At 36.3% G+C, this 19,638-nt stretch overlaps 2 protein-coding genes across 3 annotated transcripts; both read right to left on the bottom strand.

Moving 5' to 3' along the window:
- Positions 1-216: 216 nt before the first annotated feature.
- sec63 (SEC63 homolog, protein translocation regulator) lies at positions 217-13,763 on the bottom strand. 2 transcript variants are annotated; one of them, XM_087812676.1, is made up of 20 exons: positions 13,505-13,763; positions 12,533-12,632; positions 9,839-9,953; positions 9,638-9,750; positions 9,499-9,560; positions 9,349-9,407; positions 9,127-9,177; positions 8,935-9,043; positions 8,766-8,860; positions 8,554-8,686; positions 7,882-7,974; positions 7,298-7,443; positions 7,001-7,148; positions 6,211-6,293; positions 6,033-6,107; positions 5,593-5,751; positions 5,329-5,523; positions 4,734-4,934; positions 2,561-2,665; positions 217-2,139 (listed from the first exon to the last, which is right to left on the bottom strand). In XM_087812676.1, the coding sequence occupies exons 1-20, from the start codon at positions 13,626-13,628 to the stop codon at positions 2,002-2,004; spliced, it is 2,304 nt and encodes a 767-aa protein (XP_087668802.1). In that variant the 5' UTR covers positions 13,629-13,763; the 3' UTR covers positions 217-2,001. The 2 variants fall into 2 exon arrangements, with proteins under 2 accessions (XP_087668802.1, XP_087668803.1); XM_087812677.1 differs by having other exon boundaries at positions 5,329-5,520.
- Positions 13,764-14,564: 801 nt separating this feature from the next.
- iyd (iodotyrosine deiodinase) lies at positions 14,565-18,002 on the bottom strand. The gene is made up of 5 exons (XM_087812837.1): positions 17,790-18,002; positions 15,657-15,854; positions 15,125-15,284; positions 14,895-15,051; positions 14,565-14,806 (listed from the first exon to the last, which is right to left on the bottom strand). The coding sequence occupies exons 1-5, from the start codon at positions 17,971-17,973 to the stop codon at positions 14,624-14,626; spliced, it is 882 nt and encodes a 293-aa protein (XP_087668963.1). The 5' UTR covers positions 17,974-18,002; the 3' UTR covers positions 14,565-14,623.
- Between the last annotated feature and the right edge of the window lie 1,636 nt (positions 18,003-19,638).

Below are 19,638 nucleotides of genomic sequence, written 5' to 3'. Positions count from 1 at the left end.
TGGAAACTGCATCCGTGTGCTACTGCGGGAATACGTAAATACATTAACCTCCTCTGAACCACTTTACCACGAAGTAGAATTTCATTTGATCTTCTTGTCTTCCGTAATGAGAAATGACTTGGAAATGGAATTAACTTCAAAAAGACACCGTTAGAATATATAATGGGACTTGAAGTAAACGTGGGAGACGTCATGTCGTCAAACAAATTCATCTCATTGAAGAGTTTTATTTTTCTTTATTTGAAATGATTTTTTTTTAAATACAAATATTATATATTTATTCCATTTACAATGACAGTTCCTTTGTAAACAAAAGTGGCAGATAGTCACTGGGTCTAGAATGAGTTGGCCTGCGGTCTTGTCATGGCGGTCGGGCTGTTAATAACGTTTGTTGCTTCCTTTCTCTCACACACACACACACACACACACTGTGGATCACTGATGCTACACTCTATTGCGGGGCAGTAGATGCACAACACTCACACACACACAAACAAACGAAGAGGGAAGGGTGACATGTGTGGCCTGTTATAGTTTGTTACTAAAAGTTCAGAGAAACTCAAATTGGAGACGCACATTAAAGCAACGAAGAGGAAAAAAGTCGTGATATAACTTTAATTCCAAAACTGGCTACATTTTGGTAGAAAACTATGAAGTCAACTGGTCTTTTTTTTTTTCTTCCGACACCTAAAGGCACCTCAAGCAACATTTTTGACCCGCAAACGACTCACTCACACCTACCCTTTCTCTCCAACGCAAACAAACACACTTGTATATATCTTACCATGTCATTAGGAGTATATGTTTACAAAGAATTTAAATGAATTTAAAGCCACAGTACCCCTAGAATTCCAACACTTTAGGTGAGAAATATGTGCATGTGATCCAAGTATCCAAACTGTAATACAATAAAATAAACGCACAAAAAAAATCATGACTTAACGGCGTATTCATTTAGAAACGTCTGCACACATTTTATACTTTACATATTTATATTATATAGAAATTGTAGTTTGTATAAATCTAAATTTAAGTTATGAAGGTCAGACCGTCAGAGTCAGAATTCAAGAGATGAAAAGTCAATTTTATATTTTGTATTTTTAGCCTGAATAAAATATGAGTTTATTCAGAAGTGAGAATTTATTACCTCTGGATAATGATTTAAGTGAAGAATCGATAAGATAACAAATTCAAGTAACGGGGAAGAAATGTGTAAAATAAAAAGTGATATAAAAATTATTTAACCTTCCCATTGCTTCCAGTGAACTAGTTTGTAGCTTCAACAATTAAACCTCAGTGTAGATAGAAAAAAATTACCAACAAACTTGTGTTTTAATAAGGATTTTTTTTTTTTAGCTGGAATGTGCTACAAATTCCTTTTAAAAGTAGGGAAGAGAGAAATGAAAATCCTGGGCTATGGTGTCGTTTATGGATTTATATATCAGCGCCTGCTCATCCATACGAACAACAGACACTCGCCTCTTTATATTTGCGGGGTGAACGGCTTCAGAGCGATATGGAGATGACGCGAGTGGACAGAAGTGTCTTGGCTGGTGTGACTAAAAAGCGCCAACATGGTTGCGGCAAGAGCTCCCGTCCGCCGATAGAAAGCATCGTTGGTGTGGAAAACATCAGGAATTGGGACTTTTTTGTTTGTTTCGTTTGTCCTCGTTCAGAAAAGAGCTCAAAAAATAGGTCCTCCAGTCCACAGTGTGTCCATACCTGTACAAGCACTAGATTACAAACGCACGTCATACAATCACAATCGCTGTACACACACACCTCTCACTCGGTCACACACACACTCAGGTCTGGGTTAGGTATTCACAGAAATGCTCGTCACTCGCGAGACCAGATGAGCCAGTCTTGGTAGAAAAGGGGAATGAAAGGTCAGAGTGTGTATAAACTCATTGATACTTGAGTGCCGTCACGGGGGTACAGGAGTGGGTGTGGCCTGTCCTCGATAAGGGGGGGGCGGTGCGACTACGTTGGGTTTTGCATTCAGTCGTTGTCCTCGTCGTCATCTTCGCTCTCCTCGATGCCGTCGCTGTCCTCCTGCTCCTCGTCCTCCTCCTCCGTGTCGGGGATGTCCCACTGTGGGTGGTTGTCCAACATCGCCTTGGCCTCGTGGACCTCCAGCTGCAGACACAAAGGTCGCAGGTGTGAAAACAGTCATGAAAAACTAGAATGCCAACAATACTTGACAAGATTTATTGACAGATCATTTTGAGAACAAGACAAAACCCATGCAAAAAGAAAGAGAGCGATATCCAAAATATCTTATCTCTTTTCTCCTTTCCTTTAACATCGTTTTTAGTCTTATTGAAAGTCTCTGTATAATTGTTGACATTAGATAATAGCTGAAGCATCTGGCATCTTGAAAGCTCATAAATAACAACTGGCCCCTTAATTTACTTTCATTTGTAGCCATCCGATATTGACTATTGTGTCAGATGTGCTTACAATCCCACTTATTAGTGCCATCCTTAGAGGATAATAAGTGATACATCCACAGATAAGTATATTTCTTCTCCTCTTCACCACACAGTTGTACGGTTACCTTCAGTGGTTTGATCTGGTCCAGTCCCATGTAGGAGTCGGAACGTAGGATCACAGAATATTGGTAGTTTCCCGTTTTTGAAGGGGCGGGAAACTTGAGCTCCACCTGGAGACAAACACAAGAATCATCCTCAGGACAGAAATCAAGATTACAACCTCTATGACTTAAATAATAATGTGACTTTATTATTTAAGTAATAAACAATCATTATCAAACAGATGTTTCTGCAATAGACCAATAAAGAACGTAATCCATCTCTTTATCTCTCATGGAACTTCACGAGCCATTTCACCTACTTTATATACATACATACATACATACATACATACATACATACATACATACATATATATATATATATATTCTATTTTACTATGTAAATTGTGTGTATACAAATGATATGAAGTTGAAATGTTGTTCAATTACCGATACGTTTACATTTTTTGCTTTATAATAGTCATAAAACATATTGATTTTGATTCGAATAAAGAACATTTATGCACGCAAGTTCTGTAAAACAATTTACTTCAAGGTAAATTGTCTTATAAATTAGATCATTTTATTACATTTGTATAAGGTTAATTAAAGCTTCGGTATTTCTTGCAAAAAAAAAAGAAAAATAAATTGAATTAAGAGAAATAAAAGATCATTGAAGAAGATAATTTCGTCTTAAACGGGTGAAGCTCTCACTATGAAAGTAGGTGAATATGAAAAACGTTCATTATCAGGATTGAAACACCAGCTGAGCCATGACACAAAAAAAGATGAATACAATCCAGCTGCTTCACCCACGAGGCAGATGGTGAGAAGGTAAAAATGAAAAAATTAGATCAGTGTTGATTACTACCACTTACTAAAACCACATGTTGTCGCGACCACTGTGTCAAATTAAAATCCTGACTGATGACTCCACACATTAACAAGCGTCAGCGCGGCGCTCAAATAAAGAGAGACACAAACTGTCCACCAGGTGCTGCTGCAGATCACTCAAGGGTGTCGACACCCAGTTTGTTAAGCAATTACCGCACTGTCAATCTTTATTCGCGCTGCACAGCAACAGGGGCAGAGGTGAAGATGTGCGAAGTAAATACACTCCGCTGGAGGGGATAATGGTTTGACAGCAAGCAGTTGCCTAGCAACAAAGGAGGAGAAGGCAGCCAGAATGGGAAGTTCCCTTTAATAAAAATAATTAATTTAAGAGTGAAATTGCTCAAACCTGACCCGAGAAATACTACAACTATAATAAAACAATGGTAGCTAATAGGATTGATTTTTAAAGGGGCACTTTATTTCATTTCCATTTTCCTGTGAGATAGTGTTTTTTTCTGTGGAGACGAAACATCCACAAATTGGCATTTATGTTTCTAATGAAAACTGAAACTTGGAACGCGAATTAAAAGTAAGTCTCATCAAGATCTTTTTTAAGCAAAATATTTTCATTTTGATGTATTTTTCCAACTGACAATAACAAAAATAACAATAATAATAATAATAATAATAAACCAGTTAAGGGATTCATATCCTCGCTTTAAATGTGACGTCTGTGTCTACCTGTGAGGGCAAAATATCGTCTTATTGGATCAGATAAAGTTCAAGTCAGTTCATGTCTTACAGCTTTTTTAACTATGACCAATTGCAAAAGAGTAGGCGAAGTCAGGGACAAAATTTAAAAAATGCATCCAATATTAAAGGACTATCGGTCCAGAGGAGAAAAAGCATAAAGCAATATTAAAATTAAATAGTATTTTTATTAAAATAAATACATGCCCTGAAGTAAGTAGATCTTTACAGAACAGTATTTTCTGCCTGAAATTCAAACTAAACTGTATATTTCTTGAACATAGTAAAACATCAGGTCTAGATTGGGGGTGCAGGGGATTAATGAAAAATGACAATAAAATACATTTTCACAAGGTGAATATTGATATTAAAAAAACTATACTAGTTTTTACAGTAATAATGTAAATAAAAAACATGTTTAAAAATATTCAAATAGTCCCACCATTACAAGAACAAATTATTTCTACTACAAGTTAAGATAAACATTTAACAATAGCTGCTATTTCTTTTTGCATCAGGATTTTTTTTTTTTTGGAATTTCTCAGAATAACGCACTACTGAAATTTTGAATACAATTCATCTTTGAGCTGAGAAATGAAGGACAACAACTCACCTCCTCCGTGTCCTTTAGCGTGCACACGTGGAAGGGCATGGAGACGAGAGTCTGGTCTTTGCGGTCAGCTATGTAGAGCCACCACCACTCCTGCTTCTCCTCTGGGAAGTAAAGGCTGTAAACGGGATGAGTCACTTTCGACTTTGTCTCCAGCAGGGCGCGCTCTCGTCGCTGGATACTTTGTTGCAACGCTTCCCACTCCTGGATATGAAACGTGACACAAAGAAAGGAACGAAAATCTTAAGAGTTGATTATAAAATACATTTGAATATACAACAACAACAATTGTATGTTAACTGTCAAGAACACCAACATAACCTCATATATATATTTATTTTTTTCTTGCCTTCATATTAAGAATATCTTTCTATCTATATTAAATACATTTCTCTTATTTAAACATTGCAAGTCTGGGTTGCCAGTTGAGCAGGTTGGTAGTAAAGTAATCTCTTAATTTAAGTTTTTTTAGGAGTTGTCATGGTCAATTCTAAGCTAAATATTTGGTGAACATATTTTGTTACGATGATTACCATCAGTATGTTTTTAGAAAGGTAACAGCATAAGATTGTTGTGACACATCAGAAATATTTCCGACCTCTTCGTCATCACCAGCCATCTCGTCCACCTCGGTGTCACTCTGTTTGTCGCTGTCCTCGTCTCTCTCGCTGGGCGAGTCCTTGTTGCCTTCTCCTTCATCTGACTCGCAGCTCTTGTCTGACGCCTCGTCATCTTCTTCTTTTCCTGCTGGGACTGCAGCAGTAGTAGTAGTAGTAGTAGTAGTAGCAACCTCCTGTCACAAAAAAAACGTCGTTACATCTACAACTGGTGTATTAATGAAAGCGAAGAGTCGTTTGCTCACAGTTCCTGTCACGTTGCCGTTAGCCTGCTTGGCCTTGACGGGTGCTGGCGTAGCTTTCTTCTTGGTTAACTTTTTCTTCTTGGACTTTGCAGTCTTCTTGGTCGCTTTATTCTTGTTCTGCCACACTTTTACACTTTTGGCTTTGCTGGCATCCCCTTGCTACGACCATATCAAAAAGCAAAAACTATTAATAAAACAACCGACTTTGACAATGTAAGCTTTATATTATCCGAATCACAAAACTTTTATTGCCAGTGTTGCAAAAACAGCACAGGAATGTTTTAGGGTGGGATTATAGAATATAGAAATAAAATAACAAGATTGAAATAAAAAGAAATTCCTGAAATAAAAATACAATAAATTAGAATAAAATAATTGTCATTACCATTAAAAGGATTATAAAGAATTAATTAAAAAATAAAAATGTAATATGCATTTACCCCTTCTTCTGTGGGTGCAACTTCTTCTCCTACTGGGAGAGGTGGCAGCTGGTCTTGCTCTTTTTCGAACACCTCCTGAACAAACGGTATCAAACAGTGTCGAGTTGGCAACGTGTCCAAAAAGGGGAAAAAAGCAACAGCATGCCCTAGTGGCCATCATGGGGTAGTTCGCACTCACCACCATTCGTTTTCTGGTCAACGTGACTGTGACGGTGACGATGGATCCCGCAGTGATGTTATTGCTGTCTTCATCATCCAGAACTGCAATACAAGGTTTGAATAATAAATGAAATGTCTCTCATGTCTTTTATGACATTGTTAAATATACAATAAAATATAAATACCCACAAAAAGCTTAATTTGTTGTCAAGTTATTTATGCCTTGCATGTTATACATTTGTTGTGAGGGTCCATTATTCAAAAATACACCAGAAACTAATAAGAGAACGCCTTAAAGGCAGACATTATTATTTTTTATTGTAAGATTCCCAAACTAAATCAGGATATCTATTAAGAATAACTGTTGAATTAGTAAGTATCATGAAAATAATATAGATATACATCTATCCATTTTAGTATGACTATATAACAAGGTGTTATGTAAGGGATAAAGCGGTAGAAAATGAATGAATGAATAATTGAATTTACACATTATTAGAAAGAAAGAAATACGTCTAACATGTATTTATGTTATGTTGTATTTATAAAGGACAGTAATGACTAATAAAAGTAAATACAGAAAAGGATTTTGTTTTCATTATTATATTGTTTCAGAAAAAATATAAAAGCCTAATTCCTTAGAATATAGAAACTTGACTTTTTGACAAAGGGTCCAAAAAATACATATGAACACACGCGTTGTGTGAGGGTCTTAATTTCCACGTGATGTATTAAAATGTAAAACTTTACGTTGTGGCTTCATGAAGAGATTGTTTAAATGTTGTAAATAAAAGGAGATTAGGGCTGACCCTGCAGTTTGGTTTCCATGGTGATGTGAGGGAAGCTGCCGAGCACGGACATGACCTCATCATACTTCTCCTCTCCCAGGAAACGCAGCATGCTGCGTCTCTCGGAGTCTTTGAGGCTCACCAGATCCTGCAGGCTTCGGACTTTGTACTAGACAGGAGGGGAGAAGAGAAGAATGGCTGAGTTGATGCCACTGAAAGTGGAGCAGCTGGAGTGTAAAGAGTAAAACATGGCAGAGTACTAACTACTTTGTTTAATGCAGCAAGCTCTATTTGAAAATGAAAACTCTAATCTGGTACCTTCTTGGAGATGCAGTAACGGAGATTGTCCTCTTCAAAGTGTGGCAGCTGCAGTAGCGGCGATTTGGACTCCTGCAGGCCCTGAACTGTCATCTGGGTCAACTTCATGCAGTTCTCTATCGTCCCCAGGCGAGGAGCATGAAAGCCTACATGGATCAGGGAAGACATTGATCACCAAAGTTGTGACGTGCAGTACTTTTGTCAAGAAATATACTTTTCTTTTTAATTCAATATGTTTGATCTAAAATTGGATATGGGCGCCTGGTCGCATTAGAAATTGTTCTTTTAATAAAACATAAATGCAACTTCAAACAAGTCTGAACATAATGTTTTCTTGTGACATTAGTTACAAGCATCTGGAGTTCTGCTGAAGCAAATGTCCTAAAAACTAATGCTGTCGGTGCTTAGTCATTCGGCATAATATAGTGAGTGTGCATGCGAGAGATTTAAAACTGTGAAAAAAAGGGCATATGTTTATATTTATAAGTTAAAGAGTTGAGTAAAAGAAGTGATTAAATCACAACTTGGATCACAGAGAGTGAAAAAGGACTCGACCGAAGTGATGTAGGAGAAAAGTGAAGCACCTCCTCTGCTGTTGGCCATCATGGTGAGCTGGCAGCCCACGTTGATCATCTCCTGGAGAAGAGCCGGACACTTCCTTACCACGAACCTCTGATCTGGAAGTCAAAAATACACAAGCTGCTAAAGAAACGTGGTCACACTTTTTCTAGCACAAGCTCCCAGTGTGAGTCATCAGACGCATGCCTTTCTTCATGTTCATAGATTTTGTTTAGTCATTCAAAGGTTCGCGCATTGACTGAGACTGCAGACATGGCTGCTGAGTCACTGACTGAACATTCAGATAAAACTGATGAGGCGTAATAACCTTTCCAAATTACATCTTACATCTGTTCCCAAGTTTCTAGGGGTATACGCCAGACCAGTGCCCCCCCCATAACCCCTGGGGCCCTGTAAAGGTCTGGGCCTCACAGAAAGAAAAACTAATTTATATAATTTCTGTTACATCGATTATTACAGCCAAAAAGGTGTTTTGTTTTAAAAATGGTGAACAATTTAGTTCAAAAAAACTAAAAGCTCTAAAGTAGTGAAAAGACACACAAACTCAATACGTTTCATTTTTACTGAAAATAAAAAATGACATTAAACCGGTCCACGGTGCCAAAAAGGTTGGTAAACCCTGCACCAGAGGATAAAACCATCAAAATGTGCTCTTAGAAATAAACGTATAATCCTACCTTCTTCTAACTCCTCAGAGACCTCCATACGGGCCAGGTGAGACAGAACCAGAACCCTGGCTTTTAAACTGTAGGGGTAACAAAACGGCGGCTCCTTCTTCTTCACGTTGATGTTGCCCAACTCCCGGATCAACTGTTTGCAAAGCAAGAACCCTCTTTAGAACACAAGACAACTTGTTTTTTAAACACAAATTCTTTGTTTTGATCGTCACCTGTGGGACCTCGATGTTGTCTGTGGGTCGTATCGTGGCTTCTTTATTGCTGCGCGGGTCAAACTCAAAGGCTGCCGTCAACACCATCCCGAGACCTGGAGAACCAAAAGATATTAATTATTCATTTTAAAAAACTTGGCAACAACATCTTTTATAATCGTGAACCTACGCTTCATGTTCATGTTGGGCGTCTTGTACATGAAGTGCATGAAGAGCTGGGTGGTGTTGATGAGGATCTGGTCCCCACTGTATTTGATGGAGCGATACCACCATGTCCCCTAAAATATACACACAAAACCCCATCTGTAGCATTCGTATTTTAAATGCAGACTTTGGCTTTACATCGACAACATCTTCTTACCACGACAACAGGAAGAATGACCATGAAGGCAAAGCCGTACACGAGCAGCACCTACAGATAGAAAGTTTGTTTATGAAAGTGAAAGAATCTTTTAAAATGTGTAAAGATAAAGATGGTTTTGAGGGAAACATAATTAAATTAATTGCACCTGTATTAATGGCTAAATAAAAAATGTAAATAATGATATAAATGTGAAAAGAACATGTTGATTTCAGCACTAACCAGCATGGAGTTCTTCTGATCAACAATCCAGGCAGGAAGAGCAATACCAAAGCTGGTGGCTGCGTTGAAAGATGAAATTGTTTTATTTATTGTTCAGGCACAAAGTCACATCCTTACCGAGCAGTAAATCATCATTTATTCATGACTCACCTCCGGGACCGTCCGGGTTGCCGTACAGTTCCCAGTTCTGTCGCGACTGTTCATTGGTTAAACTGGAGAAAGATAAGAACAGAACAAACAGAAGGGATGATTTTGACTTTAAAAGAAATGAAGTTTCAGTGATTCTTACGCAGCGTAGGCTTTTGCAATCCTCATGAACATCGCCTCATCGCCCCCTTTATCAGGATGGTACTTGAGTGACAGCACATGGTATCGCTTTTTGATTTCAGACAGAGACGACCCCTATTGATAGAACAAAAGGATTTTTGGTTAAGTCTTAATATTCAGCAAATAAACATGTTGAAAAACAAATCACGAATGATGTGCTTACCGGGTCTAGGCTGAGGACTTCATATGGGTTATACTCCTGGTACTCCCTGTCCAACTTAGACACCTTGTAGGCCAGCAACAGAAACACAACCCAACCGAATAACAAAGCTGCTTTTCTGGAAGAGAAAAACATACAAAAACATTTGCTCAATAATTAACATTTAAAAAGTGTTTTTTAAAACAAACAAACAAATGATATTGTCACACCGCTACAATTTTGCTTACAGCAGCACTTACATATGTCACGATAAATTAATACACATTCGTGGTGTCAACTTCACTACATGTTGTTGTTTTGTGTTTCATCCTGGACTAGTTTCCATGACAATAGCATGCCCGGGCGTCCTGCTCTGCAGCATCTGTTGCCGTGGCAACCAATCACTCCCCAGGAGTAGCTCCAGCTGCAATAAGCTCGATAGACCACCCCATCAAACACTAGCGTTCGGATTCAAGTACGAGGAGGGAGTGATACTGCCATTACCGGTGATGATCACTCACAGTTCCATGTCATCACAAACTCAAATCACCAGGCAGAGACAAGACAATAAGGGAAGGAAAAAAAAGTGTGAGATGAGCTTGGTAAATGAAAAAAGGGGAACATTTTGTGATTCTAAACTATGGATTAAATACACTATTTGAAGATGAGATTATCAAACATGTCTTTTTTCACACAGAAAAGAAATTCTCCAAAAATCTGCAGTTACTGAAATTATGTTATATAACTATTTTACTCATTTTTACCTTTCTTTAAAAGACAATATTAACTCAAATAGGCTTTTTTAATAACATGTCTGACTCGAGCACCAGTCAAAGTCTTAATCATCTCATTATAATAAGAGTTAAATGAAGGAAGGGATGCAGAATAATAGTTCAGAGCCTCTTTATAGTTCCATTAAAGCTTTGAACATGTCAGTGATGGGAAGATGACAATTTAGAAGACGCTTATTTCAGTGTCTCTCATTTGATGTATTAACCGGTATCCATTTAAGTTAAATTGATCATACCAGTTAAAATAATTCCTTACAAGAAATAACTGCACTTAATTATGCTAAAAAGAAAACTGGAAAGAACTAAGTTAATGTCAAATAAAATCTGGTCGAATAAAGATTGTCAACTGTCGACTTCATTACAATGAGATAACTCGACCACAAGACAATAGAGACCGTGATCATGAAGACACTCTCTCCAGCAGAAACCTTTGAGTCCATACTTACAGCAGATGATGAAAGAAATGCAAGCAACTTCTAAAAGGGTAAAGTCCAAACCTTTCATTTAGCTTCTTTCATTATTTAACCACCAGTTCAAAAAGTAAGGAAGAACTCTATAATTAACTTCTGAGCATCGACAGATCTAAAGATTTACTGAATGATGTTCATGACAGCTGCGAGATACATGAAAACATATGCATTGAGACAGTAAAATCCATACAAATGTGGACTGGATTTAGATGGATACTATTATCTTTCTTCCTTGACAAAAGGATATAAAACATAAACCTTAAAGTTTAGGGACAGAAAATAATAAACATTTTGAACATAATTTAATGTCTGTTAAACGAACTGGCACATTTTTGGTCATCGTCATTTTCACTAATCGTTCATTCAGTTAAACAAACATTGATTATACAATTAATTATTTGACAATTATGCAGTAAAATTCTGTATATTATTTAATGTTGCTACACGTCTGTGAAAGTCTTTTCTGACAACTAGATTATCCTCTTTAGTAGTGCTGTGTATTGGCAGGAATCTGGCGATACGATACCATCACGATACAGGGTCAACAATATCATATATTGTGATATGTTGCTATACTTTATAGTATTGTCCAAGTACTTAGGCCAGTGTGTCACACTGAGCCAGAGAAACCTGGGTGTTGTATTTGACAAACACATGTCTCTAGTCAACACTGCAGAAAACTGACCAGAAACTGTTTCCTTCAACAGAGGAAAATCTCTAAACTTAAGAAAATTATGTCAAAACACGATCTGGAGTTTATAATCCATGAATTTGTGTCTTCTCGTTTAGACTATTATAACAGTTTATTTTCATGTCTAAACAAGAAGGAGCTGTCTCGCCTGCAGTTGATACAAAACTCTGCAGCAAGAATTCTGACCTGCTCTGGTAGAAGAACTCACATTTCTCCGATCCTTAAAACTCTTCACAGGCTGCCAGTTTCTTCCAGGATGAATCTGGGACTCCTGTGTTTCTCTTATGTGTATTGGCCTTTTATAGTATATAGTTTTAACTGTGTAATGACTGCTGCCATCTAGCGGATGGAATTTTAATTGCAACACAAAAATTAACAATGCAATGAATTTTTCACAATTTTCACACTTTATTCAACTATGGTTTTATATTTGTATTTAAAAGGCAAAATAAAATGTCAATTATTATTATTATTTATTTTTTTATTGATTCAGTGACGTCAAATATTGATACAGTATCGTGAAAACAAGATGCAATTTAAGGCTGTATCAATATTTTCAAGCACCCCACTACCATTTGTAATTTAAAAAAGGGCTTTACAAATAAATGGAAGTCGTTTTTCTTTAACTTGCGCGAAGATTTTATGATTGTTACCACATATGAAAGTACAAAATGTCTAAACGATAAATAATATACAGCTTAAATAAAAATACATTACACTCTCATAGTAGCCCAACAAAAACATTGCATAATAAGACACGACTTACTTAAGTGTTGGAATGATGCTCTGCTGGGACTTCATCAGTCGCAGCCGGTACCAAAGACACCTGCCATGGACCCGTCGCAAACTCTTTAGACGGATTTGTTCTGCAAAATAAAGAGAGTTGACCATAAGACAAGTGGAGAATTTCGAGTATTAACATCAACATTATGAACCAACTAGCTGCTTATGTGCCAAACACATCACAATGCGTGTAAGTGTTTACATATTTTTGAATATACTGTAATGCTCTAATAATTGGTCTATTATTTAGCTGCCAATGACCTCAATGAGCAGGAACAGGACAAGGGAGTTAGACGAGCCTCTGGTTATGACAGAGGACTAACATTCATGAAAGCTGTGTCAGGCAAATCAGCTACAGAAAAGCAAACAACACTTCAAGGAACATGTTTTGTTAGTTATTGAACGATTCTTGCTTAACCTTCCTTAATTTAAACACGTTTACTTCTTCTTATGGTTTAACAGGCTTCAAGTGAACAGGATGCGTTATAATCAGAACTTTAAATAAAACTACTTATAACAGAAACATATAGATATGAACTAGAAAGTGGACTTGTGATGTTCATTTTATTTATTTTTCTGAAGGATAGATTCAAATATTCATTTTAGTTGCAACACCTGAAGTTACATAAGATATCGGAAGCTTGAAAGTGTTGACAAACAGATAGCTTCATGTTGATAAAAGCAGTAAAAAGGGACGAATCTAGGGGACAACTTTTACTGCAATCCTGAATTATTTAGTGGATAAAAAAACAACTATATTTTGCTTTTAGAAAGCTTGCCTGTGAAGCCATGCAATGACTGAGACAGAAACATGAATCACTCTTTTCAGCAGGCTAGTCGGCTAGCAAGAGCAAGTCCTAGCTAAAAGAAAACCTGGATATTTATTTGTGAAATAATAAACTATACCGAGATAATAGTTTAGTTAGCACAGTAGGAGCCAAACACTGGGCCTTACCAGCATTCTGATCCCGGGGCCAGAGGTAGTATGTGGCCGGGATCACAATGAGTCCAACGAAGGACGTGAGGAAATAGAAAAACGTATTCCCGCTGTCGTCATATTGGAACTGTTGGCCCGCCATTTCGTAGCGGCGCACGGGTCGCCGTTATTCTCCACCGCCGCTTACCCCCTTCTGCTGAGCCGATGCGAGCGACTTGTCAGACCGTCAGCCAGCTAGCAGCAGCAGCAGCAGCCAACACAGCTCTGGTCATGGGTGTACGTGGTGTACGCATGCGCAATGGGACGAGTCTTCTTCGGTGGATGATTTGACACCATGAACACGTTATACTGACCTCTATGGATTGCGTGAGGTTAATACAGGATCGGTTTACTGACTAAACTTTATTTTAAACGTGAAAATATACTCACATATTTAATGTTTCAACAAAATGTGTTCAAACTACTCATCCATTGAATTTATGAATTTGTGTTATTAAAGGAGTATTGGAAGAATTAATTATAAAAAATTGAACCGTTGATGAAGCATCAAGCACATTTTATAATTGTTTTTAATTTAATATTTTTTATGTTGAAATATTGAATTTGTTTTATTTAATTATCATTTTTTTCTTCATTTTTATTTTAATTCATCGCCTGTTAGGTTAGATTGGACGCGGAAGTGCCATTATGTTGTCACGTGCTCATCTGTGCATCGCATGATTGGCTGAAAGTTAGATCAACTACATCCGTACTTTTTTGCTATTGTTTGTTAGCGCTTCCATAATAAAAAAAAAATGAATTTAAAAGGCTACAATTAAAAAAATAGTGAATAAGGGAGTTTATTTTTGATTTATTGGAATTAAAATATCAAACTATGTGTTGAAAAAAATAACTTTTAATTCTACAGTTCGAAAATTCAAAAAGAACAAATTCAACCTTTCAATATAGACATTATTGAATAAAGATATTCAAAGAAATAATTGAATGCTTAAAAAACACAATTTAACATTTTAAATTTAACCATTTAATATCCTTATAGCACTGATATACATCCATAGTGCTGTGATTTGTGCAAACAGTTCTCATAGTTTATCATTATTTATTAAAAATGTTAATGTCTGGGCAGTGTTATCTTTGTTATACGTGCACCATGATTTCTTTAAGAGGTTTGCGTTTCAAATCGGGCACGGTGGCGTCGACCGCAGGGTAACCCACAGGAAGCAGCATCAGTAGCTTTTCATTGGCTGGGCGCTTGAGGAGGAGCCGGAGACGAGGGCCACAATTCAGAGGAGTGGAGGTCACTGTGACAAGACCCACGTTCTGAGGAGAAATTAGTCAGCGGGAACATCAGAGTCACATTAAAAATGCAGATAGAGAATAATAACATTGTGTTTAAGTAATAGTTCACCTGTAATGCTGCCAACAGGATTCCACAGGACAGAGAAACACTTATTTCATTGTAGTAGTGAGTCCTTTTCTTTCCATTCGGTAGGACCCCGTATGTTTGTTTGAAGATGAGTATCAAGTATGGAGCCACATCCAAGTATTCTTTAATCCAGTTGGTCCTGAAAAATATCTTGTCACTTATTTTTTTTGAACAAATTAATGATTTAATAGGATTTATAATGAAGTGCTTACTTGAGTTTGGCTAAATCTTGGACCCACTTGTCCCCCATCCTCTGACGGTAGTTCATTTCCTCCTCTTCTTCCACAATCAGTCTAATCTGGTGCTTTGTGTCTGGGTCAGATACCGCGACGAAGGTCCAGGGCTCGGTGTGTCCTCCACTAGGTGCAGTGCCTGTCCAAAAATATATATAATAACTTCTAGCGTTGGGGAGATCAAAACAATAATACTATAATTATTTTATTATTTTTATTATATGTTTACTACGTAAAATGATTACTTTTATTTAAATTTTCATTACTGAATAAAAAATATTATTACGTTATTACTTCCCTCAGCAGTGATTTTGGTGACTTAATTAGTATGAAAATACATTTAAATGAAAGAAAAACACCTAAAAAAAATAAAATAAACATACTTCAGTATGAATAGATAGTTAGACAGAGGCAGTATTACATATAAAATTGTCAAACCTCAAATTTAATTACGTTTCAATTAATTTCAACATTCCACAAATATTGAAATTCAAATCTTTGTTTAACAAACCTGCAGTCTGTATGACTCTATCGATAACTTCTCGTGGAACCGGCTCAGGGCTGATGACACGGACTGATCTCCTTTGGTTCATAAGAGTGTAAAAGTCCACCGATCTACTCAACATCTCTGTCTCAGGGTACCGATGTGGTTTGTAAGGGATGTGTAGAAGGTCCTCTTCTTCTTTATCATCTGCCCAGTCGTCGTCTTCTAGAATATGATGAACAAAGAGGAACACAAAGTTTTAGTTTGTCACTACATTCTACACTTTAAGTATTTTCATGAGTAATATCATGAGGATGGATTCAAGAGCCATCGCTCGTTTGACAGAGACATTCAATCCAAGAGTATCAAATGACTGGTTCTGATAATCAATGAATGAGGTGCTAAAATGGGACAAACCACGGAATAATCAATTCTTCACCTCTATCTGTCAGTCAAAGCCTCCCAAAAACACTCTGTGGTAAGAGGAAAGATGACACTTTTGACTTTGCTTCACTAGAATGCTGCATCTGCTTCTTAGAGATCTTCTATCCATGAGCAAAGTGAAGCACAGAGCCTTCATTTTATACTTGAATTAATTAAAAATAAAGACAATAAAATAAGTTTGTGGTACAACAAAAAATTTGCACCATCCCTAATTGTTATGTCAAGACAGTTTTTTTCACTGTTGATGTTTTTACGTTGGTGGATGAGAAAAAAAACATTGTAGGTAATGGACACTTGATCAATGTAGTGTGTTCTTCAAGACCGGCTTGTGCTGCAAACCATTGGCTGCTCAGTGACCTTTTTTAAGCTTTCCATAAGAAGTACTTGAAAAAACATATGTTTCAATCAGAAGAAGTAAAGTATTCCAGCAGATACTTCTAACTAACAAGCATAGAGTGTATTATTACTTTTAGTAACCATAAAACAAAATAAAAATGATGAAACCGATAAACAACAAATGAAAAATAGTGTACAAATTAATACAAAATTGAGTGTGTAGCTGATATCATTGTATAAATCACCTTCATTCATGTGTTTTTTAAACAGTTATAGATCAAGGGAGGTGAAGAAGAGAGTGCAGACAGGGTGGAATGGTTAATAAAGATAAGTAGCAACTAAAATGAAAGGAAATGTATTTATTCATTTGTGAGAACTTTCATTAGACTGAAGTTATGACACAAAAAAGGAGCTGAGTTGGTTTTTTTAATGACCAGAACATAAGGTATCAGAAATTAGTACATTAGAGGAACAGATGTGTAAAGAAACATTTCCAGATTAATGTTAATGTGGTTCAGCATTTTGGAGAGGAGAAACATAAACAAAATAAAATTGGATCATTAACAAATTGTACAATAATTAAATAGATTTAAATGATCTCAAGTAGTTCATGTGTGCTCTTAATCATTGACAATAATAATATTTACAAAACAAAACTTAATTGGGCACTCAAGTATGAAAACTTTTCACTGGTGAATTTATTATGTATTAAATCAGTTGTAATGATTATGTTTGATATAGTAATGAACTTTCATATTGTAAATGCACACATATCTGGTTTAAATTGGTGCTTAAAAACCAGCAGTGTTGAATTCATAATCTCATTTATATAAATATACTGTGGTTTTTTTTTTCTTGCTTCAAAGTTTAATGCATAGATAAAAGACTGTTTTATTAAAAGATTGAAAAATATTAAAACGTTCAGTTAACTAAATATAAGGACGTCTGAGACTCTTGTGTTTTTCTCTGTGTTGTTTTGACCTTTTAAGTATATATTTTATTTTTTTATTTTTTTATTGTTTAAGCACTTTGTGACCCTGGTCTTGAAAAGCGCTCTATAAATACTAATTACTTAGTTATTCACTTACATATGATTCTACAGAAATGTCTTTATTTTTGCCTAATTAGTCAAACAAAAGGGTGAGAAAAATGTACTTTATTGTTTTGTCTGCTCCATGGACCCTCAACTCGTGCTGACCTTTCACAGCAAATAAAAAAACAACACCTAGTTATTATATAACCATGGACACACTTGGATCATTGTACTGAAACGGTTGGACTTTACTGTAAAACTGCTCTTCCTTATTATCATTAAAAAAAAAAATCTCTGTTTCTCTCAAGAAAGTATACATTCAAAATGTTAAGCTAGAGATGTCCTACCATCTTCTTTACAAGTGATTTCCGTATTGTCCTGCAAGTCCTGGTCCACCCATGGCGTCGGTTTCTCTTGAGGCTTCAGTCCCACTTTGTTAGTCTCTGATTGACGGGACCTGAGCAGCATAAATCCCAACACAATGCACAGAACCAGAGCCAGCACCGGCGTGAGAACAGAGAGCAGTGCCATGCCTGGTGGAGAGACAGAGAAGTCCTGGGTTTACTGCTGGAGCTGCAGAGCTTGGTGTTGTGAAATAGCACAGTTATCTGAAGTGTGTGCACGCGGCTCACACAGTGAGAGCTGTGTATGTGTGTTTATGAGTGTGTGTGTGCGTGCGTGTTGCAGAGAGAGTAGTCGAGACAGCTGTGTTAGATTACCATTGTATTAGACAAAGAAGAAGACTTTACTTACTTTACATACAAACATTCAGGATTCAATTCAAAAATCTTACACCATTTTGTACTTGCTGTGGAGCATTGTGGAAACTACACACTACAAACTAAAGAAAAATAAGCTACGACCAGCAATTGTGTATTTGTTTTATTAGGAAAAAAAACACGACAATTTAATGGTTGGTAATCTGAACAACCTATGGAGAAAAGGGAAAATAACATTAGTCATCAGGTAAGGTATCAGGAATTGATAACATCACTCAATACTATATAGTGTAAATCAATGTGCTTTAGTTGCATTATTATAAATGACTTTTTCTTATTTTTAATATCAAATGTACAGACATCTCGAACTCAAGTGAGCCATATCAGGTAGTTACTTTAGACAACTGAACTCTGAACTGAAAGGTTTTAGGCTATACAAATTTCAATGGGTTTAATTTTAATGAAATAAAACATTTGATACATAAAAACAAGGAGGATTTTCATAATGTCAGCTCTTTTCAGCAAATGGTAGTTCAATAATCTACCTTTCTAAAGTTTCTTTCAGTACATTTTTGGGGTTGTTCTAAACTCAATTTAATTAGCATTGTTTTACATTTCTATTTAAGTAATTCCTTGTTTTCCTTTTCTTTAGACCTTCACTATATTTCAAATATGTACCTGACTTATTTCAGCCAGTAAATAAATATATAGCTAACATTTTTTAAGGGATGACATCTACATGGTATTTATTTAAAATTGATTTCTAAAACATTTGTAGCATTTCCTGGACAAAAAAAACAACAACTTCTAGATTACAACCAGCGTGCCTGGTTCACCCTCGTGCAAACTCTTTCAGGGTTAGGAAAGGATTATTATTGTGTTTGGAATGTTGTATATTGTCCATCATTCAGGTCAAGGTTATCCAGAAGGTTATAAAGGGAGAAAAGGTAACTTTCACCTCTATTTCAAGAGGCTTCTTCAGTTTCTTAGAATGTTTTTGTATAGATCTTTGTTTTCCATCTTTCTTTATTTATGTGTCTAAATATCTGCATTATTTCACTTGACTGATAGCTTCAGTAACATACATATAATGTTTGTGATGAACAAGTAAAAGGAGTTTATATAATAGTCGCCACAAGATGTCAGCAGAGTGAGACGTTAACTCACTTTTCTCGCATCTGCTCGTTCATTGTGCCTCAGAAACGCGCCATTGAGGGAAATTGTCTGGCACACTGCAAAAGATGTACCCCTTTTTTTTTTTATTTATTCTAACGTTTATTTCCATTTAGTTATTGCAACACAAATTATTTTGAATCCATCAAGTGGTTTGAAACATTATAAGATGTTGTTTATATATGTTAAAATGGTTATAATAGAAGACATTTTGATGGGATAAATATGTATATATTTCTGTTAATAAAAAGGATGATGTTTGGTTTTGCCGTCCTTCAGATGCTCACTTCTTCCAGCCCTCGCT

Source organism: Callionymus lyra, chromosome 17 (genome assembly GCF_982586985.1).
Source record: "Callionymus lyra chromosome 17, fCalLyr1.hap1.1, whole genome shotgun sequence".
Lineage (NCBI taxonomy): Eukaryota > Metazoa > Chordata > Actinopteri > Syngnathiformes > Callionymidae > Callionymus > Callionymus lyra.
The sequence above is the reverse complement of the archived record's forward strand: the minus strand, read 5'-3'. Positions and strand labels throughout refer to the sequence as shown.

Excerpts from the sequence above, each read along its gene's own strand:
- iyd (XM_087812837.1), bottom strand. The coding sequence starts at position 17,973 with ATGGCACTGCTCTCTGTTCTCACGCCGGTGCTGGCTCTGGTTCTGTGC. Across the intron at positions 15,285-15,656 it reads TAGAGTCATACAGACTGCAG|GCACTGCACCTAGTGGAGGA; the intron begins GTTTGTTAAACA and ends ATTTTTGGACAG. Across the intron at positions 15,052-15,124 it reads CAAGATTTAGCCAAACTCAA|GACCAACTGGATTAAAGAAT; the intron begins GTAAGCACTTCA and ends GATATTTTTCAG.
- sec63 (XM_087812676.1), bottom strand. The coding sequence starts at position 13,628 with ATGGCGGGCCAACAGTTCCAATATGACGACAGCGGGAATACGTTTTTC. Across the intron at positions 8,687-8,765 it reads ACAACATCGAGGTCCCACAG|TTGATCCGGGAGTTGGGCAA; the intron begins GTGACGATCAAA and ends CTTTGCAAACAG. Across the intron at positions 7,149-7,297 it reads GTTACTGCATCTCCAAGAAG|TACAAAGTCCGAAGCCTGCA; the intron begins GTACCAGATTAG and ends CCTCCTGTCTAG.